General features: G+C 50.0%; 1 protein-coding gene across 1 annotated transcript in view; it reads right to left on the bottom strand.

Annotated features, from left to right (window-relative positions):
- LOC128853846 (hydrocephalus-inducing protein homolog) overlaps window positions 1-11,786 on the bottom strand; it is a 36,505-nt gene extending 24,719 nt beyond the window's left edge. Inside the window, exons 1-6 of the mRNA XM_054081836.1 lie at window positions 11,646-11,786; window positions 10,845-10,970; window positions 8,321-8,440; window positions 7,398-7,532; window positions 4,325-4,524; window positions 1,870-1,994 (exon numbers count right to left, since the gene is read on the bottom strand). Of these exons, the coding sequence (XP_053937811.1) occupies window positions 1,870-1,994; window positions 4,325-4,524; window positions 7,398-7,532; window positions 8,321-8,440; window positions 10,845-10,970; window positions 11,646-11,786 (847 nt within the window). The remainder of the gene's footprint in view (window positions 1-1,869; window positions 1,995-4,324; window positions 4,525-7,397; window positions 7,533-8,320; window positions 8,441-10,844; window positions 10,971-11,645) is intronic.
- Window positions 11,787-13,787: the final 2,001 nt, after the last annotated feature.

The following is a 13,787-nucleotide window of genomic DNA, read 5'->3' as shown; positions in this document are numbered from 1 at the left end:
CACCTTCTTTGCTGAATTTAGATTTTATAGATTTCTAGGAGTGCATGACATTCAAATTTGGAATATCTGGGCAGCACGGAAAGCAAGATTCATTTTGTTTGCCCAGCCTATTGGAAGACTCTGCCTTGCTCTCATCCCTTCTATAAAAGCAGCAGAAGAGGGACAGGCCCTGCTACTTTCTTGCTGAGAATACACGGAGAGCAGAGCTCTTCGCTCAGAAGGCTGTTATTGCTCCTACCCATCCATCTGTCATGAGTAATTGTTTCACTCCTGCTACTGTCATCTCCATTTGCTGCCAGCATAGCCATGGCCCCAGCCTTTTGCTTCTGCATTACAGCCCTGCAGGGCCGCTGAAAGAAAATTATCTGCATAATTACACTTACGACCAACAGCAGCAAAAGCATCTGAGTATACAGGGTCAGCCAAGCACAAGTTCAGTGAGGTTCTGCTAATTACTGAATTTCCCTGTGCTGACAAAGGGATCCCCAGGGATGCAGTGACCAATGACAAGAACTGGCACAGAGGACTTTCAGCACCCACAACAGAAGCACATTGTAGAACTAGAAGCGCAGTGTAGAACCTTGTCACAGGGCTGCGTGGACACAGCAGGCACGCACAAACAAGCACAGAATCTGGCCTTCCACCTTGAAGATCACCCACAATACCACTGTAGGTGCTTCTTGGGGACAGGAATCTAATGGGAGGCAGGCTTTAGGGATCTCTGAGCAGAGAGCTTTCCTTCCACAATTCCCTGCATCTCTCTCGCAGCACCTGTCTCTAGTAGCTTCCTTTACTTGCACGGAGCATCTGCCACACGTGTTACTGTTGCTGGGTGCTATGGGACTGGTGGGTTTTTTTGCCACAGGTCAGGGAAGCTGTCACACATCTCCTTAACCTGGTGTCCCTGAGCAAAGCTCACCCTCCCATGCTGAGATTGTGCAATGCTGTCAGGTTACAGTGAATGCTATGACTGCACACTGGGTTTGTTGTGCCAGCCTGGGCATCACACTTGAGAAGTGCAAGAATATCTAAGCTTTATGAATACTGACTTGATTTAAATGAGACCTAACTCCATGAAGTTATTCTCCTACAACCACATGGGGTGCACTAAAAGCTGCCTGGGAAGGGCCAAGCCATGACCAGACCTTCAGGCATTCCTGAGTGCAGCCCCTTTTCCATATCAGAAGGTGTGCTTGGCATGCAGGCTTCAGAAACCCTTTCTGCTACCATCACCTGATGTTCAGGCGATGAACGGCAATGATAGTAGTCTAGAACAGCACAGATATAGAGCAAAGCATGGAAAGTACCTCCCAAATGGCTCATTTGCTCTTTCATAATAAGCAGTCTGTTGGTAGCTCTGAAAGAGCAACGCAGCTGCTTTTTGTAAGCGAGTCACAAGGAGACTGACTTAGTGCGGGACAAAGCAGCCACGCAAGGCTGGGTGACATTGCCTGGTGCCCTGCTCTACGCCTGCAAGAAGCAGCTGCTTTTAAGACTGATTGATTAAATGTTTCTGTTTCACTTTAGCAATTTATTTCAGCAGCCTTTTATTATTTGCATTTCAAAGTTAGAGAGATAATGCCTCTGTTATTCCCTGCTCTCCTTCTTAATCCCTGGTTCATTTAAAAATAACCAAGATCCCCAAGGATGGGCCAACACACAGTGACACAGCACACACAGGAGGACGCAGCTTTTGCCTCTCATCTGCTTCTTTGTGGCACTGAAACATGCAGAGGTTTTGAAAGAAAAAGCTTTAGGAGCGGTTTGCAAAGCAAGCTTAACATTATCCTGTTTAGAAAGGGCTCTGTTTCAAAGGACAGAGGCTCTGTCAAAGGACACTGAGAGGGTGCAGCAATGCTCGGCACTTACCTGTGTCATAGTGAACTATCAGGGACCCGGAATGATCCCCCGTCTTCACTGGGTGAAACTCCACCGTTACTTGTGTGGCTTCACCAACCCTAAGGTTCCCAGCGGAGGGACTAACAGAGAAAGGGCTGCAACACAAAGAGAGATATCAGCACTGTTGTGGGAGACTTGGGGACTATATGCCTTTTGCAGCCCAGTTCACTTCAGCTCAACTGTGCAAGAAAGGAGCAATCAAACCACAGTCCTCAGAAACCCGCAACATCCAGAATCAGAAACCAAGCTATTGACCCTCCTTTCTGAAGGGGTCCAGCCTTTCAGAAGATCCTACGGTGTAAAACAACCTCATTTTCCCATACTCTCCATCCAGCTCTCTGCAGTGAGGCTCAAGAGCCCGCCCGCAAGCAATATGATCAGGAATGGTTTTTGAAGAGCACAGAAGTGCTGAGAGCTGTTTGCACACGCAACTTGACTCTGACTGCTTTCCTTGAAGACCAGAGAATAATTGCAGTTTAATTTGCAGCATTCATTTTTTACCTTGAAAACAGCCCAGTTGAGCCTAAGAATGGGACAGTTTTATCAGCATTGCAATGGAAGCTGCTCTGAGCAAGGAACGATCACAAAAATCTGAAGGAGTGCGATGCAGATTAGAGAGACACCACATCACGGATACGAGAGATAAAAGGAGAATCCAATTTACAGCCTGAATGATTAAATCTGAGCTAAATGAAGCACCATTACCAGGAGCCTATCGAGGCGAGTTTAACGGTTATTTCTCTGTATTCCCAAGCAACACACTCTGGGACTCGGGGCTGTTATCCAAGCTCGGGAACTGTTTGCTTGGCTCAGGGAGCAGAAACACAGAAACTTCAGAGTATTCAAACAGAAAGCTGAATGAAAGGAACCTAATTAGAATAAAATGCTGCTTATTTAAACCTTTTGTTTGAAATTTCAAATTTTAATTTCATTAAGGCATATTTTAATTTCGTTAAGGCAAAGCAGGACTGAAATACAAAGCAGTTCAGAAACTCTTCCAATGTCTGTCAAGCAAGATTCACCACATGCTGCATCAGTCAGTAGCTGATAAGCACATTGCCAGACATTTCCTGGCTATTTATTTTGGTGGTGACAACGAGATCTGGAAAACCTGGAGGACACCTGTAGAGTGATTTACAAGTTCCTGCCTATGTATTTCCAACAGTGAAAAGCAGCAGCCTACTCAAAGAGCATCCGAGAAGCCTGCTTCAACAGCCTTGTTGGGCTCTGGGGGAAGCTTCTCTTGCACCCTCACGGTTCATGGGAGAAAAGTCAGGTCCTCTTTTGAGCCCTCTTTTCCTGGGAAAGAAACTGAGGTCACTCAGCTGGCCCCAGCAGACAGCGGGTCTTTGCTGCAGCCCCGACCTCAGCTCATACTACAAGACCTCTGGGACCAAGCAACTCTCTACTCACTACCAGCCAACTGAACTGGTTTCCTTGCAGACGTGGTGTCAGCGAAGCATTATCGTCTCCAGATCTGCAAACTGGAAAACTGGTGACGGCCTTCTGAGGCCAAAAGGAGCAAAGCGGGCTGCCTACAACACAACTCACGCCAGGCATTTGATGGGGGCACCATAGGAAGAACTTGTGTGCATGGCCCCCAGACAATGGGGTCCGTGGTTTGCCTGGCAATGGTTTGTAAGCATTTCAGAACGTGCTGACGGCCAGGAGGTTGCAAGCTGGCTACAAACATATTCTAGCACATTCCAGGACATCTGGTAGAGATAAAACTCTGGAAAAAGGCCCTCAATCTGTGCACCATGTACTTGCTGCATCTTCTGCCTGCACACTCGTTAGCAGTCCTCTCTGGGGCTGCAGTGCAGTTTTAAAGCCAGTGCCTGCTCATCTCCACTTAGGAGCTCATTCTGCTTAAGAATACTTGGTCCCAGGGACCAGACCAAATCTACTGCAAAATAAAGCTCCTGGATGACACGGTCTTATTTTCAGGGCCTCAATACCAACTGCTTTGATCGCCCATCACTGGTTGCACTTGCTAACACAGACACAGCTGCTGACGCATTCTGAAATGTCTCCTCCACCATCCCAGAGCTTGCCCCCTTCTGAACACAGCGTTTGGTCTGCCTGAACCGAGCTCACAGAGCTGTCACTGCAATGCAGCAACTCAGACAGCCCAAAGGCAGCCAAGGTACCTTCCTACCTTTTCCCTTTCAATCTAACAGAATCAGCCTTGCTGGATGCTGTGTTGGAGGCGTCACTGCAGTATAAACCTTCACTGGAGCTTGCAGTGTTTTGTCAGGAGCTGCATCCTGTTTAAAACACTGTAAGGAACAGCAGAACCCAATGTCCTGCCCATTTCCAGCCACAGCAACACAGCAGCTCAGATGCTCTGGATACTTTCTGTAGCTGTTCACCAACTACATTATCATACAACAGCGTTTTGCACCGAAGAGACAAGCTCCGTTACCTCTGAGTGCTGATGCGGTAGTGGGCCTCCCGATTACCGACGTTACGAATGAGCAGTGTTTTCTCGGTGCTGTAGTTGACTGGACAGACGGAGAAGTGCAGCTGGTCAGGGAAGTCCAGGACAGGTCGAGCACCTATAGCTCGGATCGGCACAATAAGCTTTTCCTTTCCTGCAATGCAGGTGAGCTGGTGGAAATAATCCTGTGGGGAAAGAAACAGTCTCAGCATCAGCCATTTGGCACCATCCCCATGGCAGAGGGAAACCTACTGTTTCTAAGACTGCAGCCACAGCACTCAATAGCACAACAGCACCTTTTACCTTAATGACCTTTCATTCCAGCAGCAGGACTTGCACAGGGTGGTTCTCTTGCAAGGAAGAAACAACCCCATGGATCCACCTGCTCTCACAGCAAGCTGGCAGAACCAGACAAATCTAACTGATGCTTTGATTCTGAGGCATCCAACCAGACTGATTCCATGTAGGGGATTCCAGCAGTAAAAAGAACCTGCTTCAATCCCCACTGCAGACTATCAAAAGCATGACTAAGAACCCAGCTGTGCCACAGCACTGGCTCCTGTCCCAGCAGCGCAACAACATCACTGAAGCTCGGAAGCGGATGCTCAGGCTCACATTCAAAGACTTTGTCACATGCACAATTGACGGTCAGTCCCTGGTGAAATACTGAACAAGCTGGACACGATAACTGCTCAAACACAACGGCAAACACCCAGCACCCACCATCCGCCTGCTCGGCTGGGGTTTAAGGCTGAAGTAACAGGCACTGTCACATCCAAGGTGCAGAAAGAATAAAGGAGGACATTTTTTTTCTAGACAATTCAAATAGTCACACTGGAAATGTCAGAAAGGTTTCAGATTCTTATATTCAGAAGGCAAAATACCAGGAAGGGAACTGCAGCACGAGACCCACATAACTGAATATCACATTTCAGGAGAGTGTTTCATTTTCAGCAGGTATTTCTGAATAAGCAATTCTGTACTCCATTTTACAGCCTAAATCCTCTAAAATAAAAGCCGTGGGCAGCCCACACAAACTTAAAGCACCGATTCTCTGGGTACTTCATGCCCTGGACTGCTCAGCTCCTCAGACTGCACCAGCACAGGAACAATGCTATTTGCTTCTTTTGTTATTTTGGCCACACTACTGTAACAAAGGCTTTGTAAATCCAGCTGAAAGCTGCATGCCTTATCAGCTCTCGGCATGCCATATTTCTTTATTATCTCTCCCTTCCAGATGCCAGGTAGGCAGAGGAGGATGCAAGTAGCTTCAGATCAGTGGGGAGGTAAAGAGAATAAGAAACTTCAGCAAACAGAGGTATTTGAGGGAAGTAAAAGGAAGAGCACCGATTTACATCTCCCACCCCAAAAATGAACATTATTTATCATTAATAAATCATATTTTAAAGGTACCAGTGTACTTGGTAATGCCTTCCTCAGATGAGATTAAGCTCTTGTGTCACTTGGTTGCTCAGAGAACTGCCCTAGGCCAGCATAATTTTTACCCTAAATACTAACTAAGTTAATCATAGGGATGTTGTTTGTGGATGTTAAACCAAATCTAAACAGCAAGTGAAAGATGAGCCAACAGGTACATCTAAAGAGATCTCGCACCTCTGGACTGCTGCAGAAACATCTACTGACTCAAAGTTATCCCTCCAACAGAGCCATGCTAAGAGATAGCAGGATGCTGCCTGGTTTTGTTTCCCTGAGGTGCTTCTTCCCTTCCATGCCCTGTACTAAACCCTTCTGTATTAACGAGCTTCCAGAGAACAGCATTGACCCCTCACATCACAGCACGGAGGATCAGACATGCCAGGACCACAGCACTGATGGTCAAACCTCTGAGCAAAAGCACGACACGTTTGGCGTGGAATAGGTGCCAGCGGACAGAGCAACTGCAATAACGCTTACGAAGACACAGGCACAGCAAGACTGCTGCCCTCAGGCTCTCGGTGATGTGCCTGCCTGTAGATTGTGCCTGCCTATTTATTCCTACACATGCTCTTCCAGGTGGACATCTCAAAGCCGCTGGCAGCACAGTAACATCCTGCAGAGCTGAGGACACCTGGAGCTCAGAGTGTCTGTGCCAGGCTGCCTCCCTGTCACAGGCACAGCGCTCCCTCTCCCCTAGACTTGCAGCTGGATCGCAGGTAGGCAAGTATGCTCGGGGAGAGTACAGCTGCAAGGCTTGGAAACAGAGGGTATAAAAAGCACCACCTCTGCTCCAGCCCAGGGTGATGGAGGGAAGCGGCTGCCAGATGGGAAAGAGAAAAGCTCTCTGCATCTGTTTCTTTAGTATTTTCCACAACAATTAAACCCAGAGCACTGAGTAGAGAGATGGCTAAACATCTTATCAACACCCCTCCTTGGTGTGCGCACTGCCCGTGTGCACTTTCCCTCATGAAGGCTCAAGGAACCGCAGGGAGGGAAAGCACAGCCTGCCAGTCCCTGCTGCAGTGGCTGCAGCACCATGTCAGGCATTCTGCCTGGCCACAGCTTGGAGCAGAGCTCGCAGCAGGCTGTGGGATGTAACAGTGTGCAAAACCAGTGACGGCTTGAGGCACCGTTTTCAGCTGTCTCACTGCTTAGTCCAACATTATGGACATAAAAGTGGCTCCAGGGTTCAAGGCGGTGGTCCCCGCCCTGATCAGGCTCACTTTGGGTCCTCTAAATTACAGGTCACTTTTAAACAGACGTCTGCATTTATAATTAGTGGAGCAAACCTATAAAGATGCAGCAATGGACAAAAACTAGAAACCAACACCTCCAGAGGCCACCCCACCACAGGCAGCAGACTCTCTCATCCCTGAAGCCAGCAGACATTACAGAAATGTCCCAGTGCTGAAGGAGAAAAACAATCTGAAACATTTAGGAGTCTCAGCCTATGAGAGCATCATCTTCACCATGGGGAAAGAGTTTCCCCCTGTTCTAGATCTAGTCCCAACCCGCTGAAACCAGGACAATTCCTTAAAACCCACACCAGGTGCCCTGTTCCGGATCCAGCCCTACAGGTTCAGCTTCCATTGAAGGCACCAACTTGGGCCTCCAATCTCACCTTGTTCTCCTCAGGGGTGAAAAGGATGCGGAAAGTTGCAGTCAGGCCAGGTGGTATCTTACGGTACACACCACTGGGGATCAACAACTTGAAATACGGTGAGCGTTCCATGATGACCTTCACCAGCTGAGGAACCTGCAGGAAAGACATGAAATAATTTATTACTCATGGAAATATGAGGAGAAGACACCTGGCCATACCCCAGTGACATCCTTCCTCAGCCACCCTTCCGAAGCATCTTTCACTCTGGAAATGTACAGACCACACAATAGCGGACTTGGATCCCTTCTGCCTGGGCAAAGAGCTCTAGGGAAGAGGCAGCCAGGCAATGCCCCACTGGGAAGGAAGTGCCAAGCAGGGAAGACACCAGCAGTACATAGACACAATCACGTCATCAACCAGCCCAAAGAACCTGCTTGCTTGTGCCTGCCTGCATCCACACAGTCATGCCTCCAGAGGGGAAAAGCAACCTCTGAAAGCTAAACAGTATTTGTTATCCTGGGGCAAGGAAGAAATTCCATTCTAAAAGACCAGCTGTGAATGGGGCAGTCAAGCCTTGTGCTACAGAGCCACGCAGGCAGAGCAGAAAGAGAAGGAGACCACAGACACTGTGGGCTTACTGGGAATGAAAACATGCTGAAGAAAAATAAAATGAGGAACACGGGAAAACAGAGAGAACCTCAGAAATAAGGAGATTGGCTTAGAAAAACCTGAGCAGAAGTGAATTAAGCTTAAGCAGGACCCAAAAGTGCCCCCTAAGGGCCTCCCACTGCTTCTGCCAAGTCAGTCTGTTTCCGCTGCTTGTAGTGATGCCTTTTATTCTGTATGTGCTGCAGCAGGTAACTCGCTGTGCTGTGCAGCACGGGAATGGCATCACTCTCCTCTTCCAGCACAACACCAAACCTCCACATCCCAGCACTTACCTTGTCACTGTTCCTCAGAACCAGCAGCTTTTCATAGACCTCACAGGGAACGAAGTCCTGAAATACAACTTCCGATGGGAAAGGCTGGAGAAAGCTCTGCTCCCGGTCAGCTGCTAAGGACTGAAGACACAACACAGAGCAGTGAGAATTTGAGCTGCTGGCAGGAAGATTCATGACCTCCAGTGCAGTACAGTCCCCGGGTGAGCATATCTGCATGGCACACTCTGGGGAACCAGGAGCTCACCCACCCATGTTCTGAGCTGATTAACAGTTTCTGGACCACCTGAAGCAGGTTCAAGCTAAAAACTTCCACTGGGAGGTGTTTCTCCAAGAGGTTTCCTTCTCCAAACATGCAAGGCATGAGCCCTTACTTCTGGCTGAGCCCTGTGCTGATGTGGTCGCACAGCTCCAGAGCACTCAAGGAGCAAGTGAAACCCAAGAACCTACGTGAAACTCCATGGGAAACAATTTTGGGATAATCTTTACTCTGAGACCAAGGCACCAAGTCCCGCATAGCCCCCAATATCTATTTTGATACACAGCCTTGAAACCAGCACCCAGGAGATGCCGGTTAAGGAAAAAGGCATTCGTGTTAAGGAAAACGACAAGTGAGGTGAATGCTGGATGGTGATTAGATTCAGCTCCTCACAGCACTATTGGGCAATTTCAGTGAGTTTAGGCTTGGCATCTCTTTTTTCCACAAGCTTTAGATGGGAGCTTTATTGTAGTCTATGACTGCTGTTTTCTGTAATACCACGGCAGAAGCACATCTGAAAACATACACTAACAGCAAGTGTTGACAAAGGCATTACTCTGAGAAAATTCCTCCCTGCTTTGGCTCCCCATTTGCAGCTGTGCTGTTCCCCCTCTAAAGGCACAGGCAGGTCTCCTGTTCCTCCACAGAGATCCTGATCCCACTGAAGCCGGTGCCTGCAGCATGCTGCCAGTTCCTTGTGCACTCGTCTGATGCGTTCACAACCTCCTGTGCAGTCCAGGGCAATCCTTAACCCATTTCTTACAGGTCTGTTGCCAGCAATTTTCCACTCAACAGCCCACCTCAGTCACCTACCAAGGACTACACTCCCATGGGAAAAGCAGCTTTAAACACACTGATCCAGGTAGAGCACGTGCATCTCGCTCTGCCCAGGGTGAACCCCCTGCATGCCTGGCAGCACCCTGCAGCCCACCAACCTAACACCCTTTGAAGGGTCCTACTTATTGTTCCAACACAAACTATTAATGCAACTGGTTTTGTTTCCTCTTGAGGAATTACCACAGGGCCCACAGCCTTCAGAGGCCAAAGCTGCCACCGCTGAGAGAGTCAGGACTGCAGGCATTTGACAGTGACCACATCGGAGCAAGAGGTGGCTGTTTCAGCAGGAGGATGGAAACTGACAGGGTTGTGCCCCTGTGTCCTGCCCCAGCCTTCTCCCAGCACTGTGCTTTAGGCACGGGAGCTAAGATGGGAGCTGACTCCAGCAGGACCCATCATCTTCAGCAGAGGTTATGTGTATTGGCCCAGTACAGACCTGGACCTCAACGTTCACCAGGGAAAAATGGAGGGTAGGGAGGCTCTGCAAAGGGATCTGAACAGGATGGACCGATGGGCTGAGACCAATGGCAGGAGGTTTAACAAGGCCAACTGCCGGGTCCTGCACTTGGGGCACAACAACCCTGTGCAGCTACAGACCAGGAGAAGCCCGGCTAGAAAGCTGCCTGGAGGAGAAGGACCTGGGGGTGTTGGTTAACAGCTGACTGAACATGAGCCAGCAGTGGCCCAGGTGGCCAAGAAGGCCAATGGCATCTTGGCTTGGATCAGAAATGGTGTGACCAGCAGGTCCAGGGAGGTTATTCTCCCTCTGTACTCGGCGCTGGTGAGGCCGCACCTCAGATACTGTGTTCAGTTCTGGGCTCCTCACCACAAGAAGTATGTTGAGAAGAGCAACGAAGCTGAGGAAGGGGCTGGAGAACAAGTCTTACGAGGAGCACCTGAGAGAGCTGGGGTTGTTTAGCCTGGAGAAGAGGAGGTTGAGGGGAGACCTTATTGCTCTCTAAAACTACCTGAAAGGAGGTTGCGGAGAGGAGGGAGCTGGGCTCTTCTCCCAAGTGACAGGGGACAGGACAAGAGGGAATGGCCTCAAGCTGCACCAAAGGAGGTTCAGGCTGGACATTAGGAAAAAAATTTTCACGGGAAGAGTCATTGGGCACTGGAACAGGCTGCCCATGGAAGAGGTTGATTCACCTTCCCTGGAGGTGTTTAAAGGACAGGTGGATGAGGTGCTGAGGGGCATGGTTTAGGGATTGATAGGAATGGTTGGACTCGATGATCCAGTGGGTAATTTCCAACCTAGTGACTCTATGATTCTTTTCCCCCGCAGAAAGAATCCACTGTCCCCAGCAGTTTGACAGGACAACAGGACATGGTTACTGAGGCCTTGGAACGAGGTGGAGGCAAGCCTGCACAAGCACGAATCCTCTGCAAGTTTCTCATCAAACAGCAGAGAAAAGGGCAGGAAAAGGTTACCTTTCCATGGCAGGTTTCACTCCTGCTTCCAAGCTGGGTGATCCGGGGCAGCTTCACCTCGTAAGTGCCAGCCAGACTCTGCTCGATGGAGAGGGAATTCCCCTTCCTGAAGGCAGGGGGAGTCGGCTGAAACACAAGAGACACAGAAATTGGTTCAGAAAGGCTTTTCTTGTGCAAGTGCCACTGATGAATAATTTGTGATCACAGCCCCTAGGATCATCCTGGAATCCCCTAAGATCCCTGCTGAAATAGTTAATGACAGTAAATTAATAGTACAGAGTGGAATACATGTGCTCTAACCAAGCGCCTCTGTCCCATTAGCTTGTCCTTTACGATCCAATGTGACACCTTTGGGGATCTCTGCTCTTCAGGCATTTGTTTCTTTAGTTTTGCTGGACTGAGCCAGTGAGCTTTGGAGAGAGTTGGCAGGAGCCACACGCCTGCCTCCTGGAGGGCCAGTATGGCCAGAGCAGCACTGGCCAGCGTGCCATCAGGACAGCAGATATTACTGCCCACCCACAGAGGATGCATAGAAGCACACGCTCATGCTCCAGCTATTCCAGCACAATTCCCAGGACATTCATCTAATTTGGCTCCAGTGGCATATTCAGGCAAGACCCTGGACTTGTGCTGAAGCAGCGCAGATCCCAAACCCCACTGCCCGACAAGAGCCACCTCCAACAGAAGCACAGCAGCACAGAGATGAGAGCTGGTGTCTGGCTTCATAGCACTGCTGGACAATGGGAGGGGTGGGCAGAGGAGGGACACAGGGGAAGTCCCCAGCCTGAACACAGCTCCTACCTGGACACCGCAGGTACTTATAGCCAGAGGTTTCTCTGCCGCTCTGACCAGCTTCCGACCACGAGGTGCTGCCACTCTGCCCTGGAATCCATCAGCCCTTCTGGTGGACTCCATGGACCAATGGATCTCGCCAGCGGCCATGTCTCAAGTCACCTGGAAGAAGAAAAAATGGGACTTCAAAAATCCAGACTCCCATTCATGGCAGACACAAAGGCTATCCGTGTCTCCAGGCTGGGGCACCCTTCCTTAGTGAAGATCAGGAGCCCTCCCCACCCTGTTTCATAATCAGAACACGTTAAAGCTGCAGGGTTGAGATTCATGGAAGCAAAACCCTGAGCTATTTCCCCTCTTTTGGGCAAGCGGCAAGGCTGGACAACCTGTGTCGAGCACTCCTGGAGCAGTCTAGTCGCCACTCGGACCAACTTCTTGGAGGATGCAGGGACACACTCCCACAAGCTTCACTGCCAGTGGGCTACTGCCCTCGTTCCCAGGGCAACGGGTGAGCCTCAACACCACTCGGGGCAGAGAGCTCACAGAGAGGGGGGCGGGGCTACGGAACACGATGGCAGACACGAGGCAGAGGGCACCCAGGGATGCTGAGTGCCTGCCTGGTCCCCCCAGAGGAGCAGTGCCTGCCTGCGCTCCCCCCAATCCAGTGCAGCGCCTGCCAGCTCAGCAGAAGGGAGACCCCAAACACATGGCGAGAGCCCAGGTCTCCAAACAGCTGCAAATGCCTACGCAGCTCCAGCAGGGAGCTCCCACCAGCCCAGTGCATAGGGGGAAAGAACTCTTTCCAAGAATATGGCATCCATTGTCTTCCCCACACCTCCCTCACCAACCGTCCCAAGGCCTGCAAGTCTATTTTGATGGTCCTTGCACCGCACATTGCAGCTCCATCAGCTCCCACCCGGAGAAGCAGGAATGCACAGTAGTCCATGGCTGCACCAGGCTGGGTGCTTTCTTTGGGGATGTTCTTAACCTGAGGTTCTTAATTAACCCTCTTCCCATCCTTCACACATCCCAGCAACCAGCAAGACATCAAAGACCCAGCAAAATAAAACAGCCCCTAACATCTCTTGCAGATCCTCCGTGAGAGAAACATTCCCTGCTCCTGACGGATCAGCTTTGTAATAAACATAAGGCCTCGAGAGCAGGGGGGAAACCTCCAAAGCAGAGGGGAAGATAACAAGGCCATCAGAAGCCAAGGTGGATTTCAGGTGGCAGTAAACAGCAGGAGCAGATGAAATCTTGGTGACAGCTCCCTTTCTTGGGAAGAAATCCATCTGCAGTCAGGAAAGATGGTACATGAGGACTGTCCTAAGTCTGGGACCTCTCATGTCCCTGCAAACGCTGAGAAACGGTGATGTCAGCAGAAACAGCCACAATTTCTGCAGCCTTTCCAGCATGGCTCTGCCTCCAGGCAGCAGCAAAGCCAGGAGCAGTCCCAGGACACAAACTGGCACCTCCAGCAGGGCCTGCAGGAATCTCACACTCTGATCTCACAGCCTGCAGGGCCACTCTTACAGCATTTCTGGAAGCCACAGCCATCATATCCGGGCAATGTCCTAGAACCAAGAGTGGGGCAGCGGGAAGGAACACATCCCCCACCCTTCCTCTCAAGGTATCTGCTCCACTCCTGCCCCCAGAGTGTCCCCCCTGGGCTCCTCCACAGAAACAGCCCTGCCACTTCCCCTTGCAAAGCAGCACGGGGACTCCCAACTAGGACACAGAGAGGAAACCTTCCACATTGCCCTGACCAGCCCAAAACATTTTACTCTTTCCTTCTTAGAGAAAAAATCCCTCCCATGTCAGAGGCAACACGTAAGATGGACCATGGAGACCACTGAAGGTCACAAATTTGCATTCATCTAAATGCAGCTCTGCCAAGGACCAGGCAAGGGGTCTGATACCACAGGGGGACAACTTTTCTATCTGCAAAGCAAGTCCAGCAATACCTATTTGGGATAAGGCAAAGTCACAAGGGCTTGCATTCCACACAGAACTGGAATTATGGAGAGGCCCATCCAGCCTCTCTCTGCACTGTCTGAACTGTTGCAGTGCTTTCTGCAACAGGTGGAATAAGTTTCCTTAGTAGAAAATGGTATCTTTCACCAGATGGACTTGATGGGAACAAAAAGCACA

This window comes from Cuculus canorus, chromosome 16 (genome assembly GCF_017976375.1).
Source record: "Cuculus canorus isolate bCucCan1 chromosome 16, bCucCan1.pri, whole genome shotgun sequence".
NCBI classification, from domain to species: domain Eukaryota; kingdom Metazoa; phylum Chordata; class Aves; order Cuculiformes; family Cuculidae; genus Cuculus; species Cuculus canorus.
Note: the sequence above shows the minus strand (reverse complement) of the source record. Positions and strands in the feature narration are given on the sequence as shown.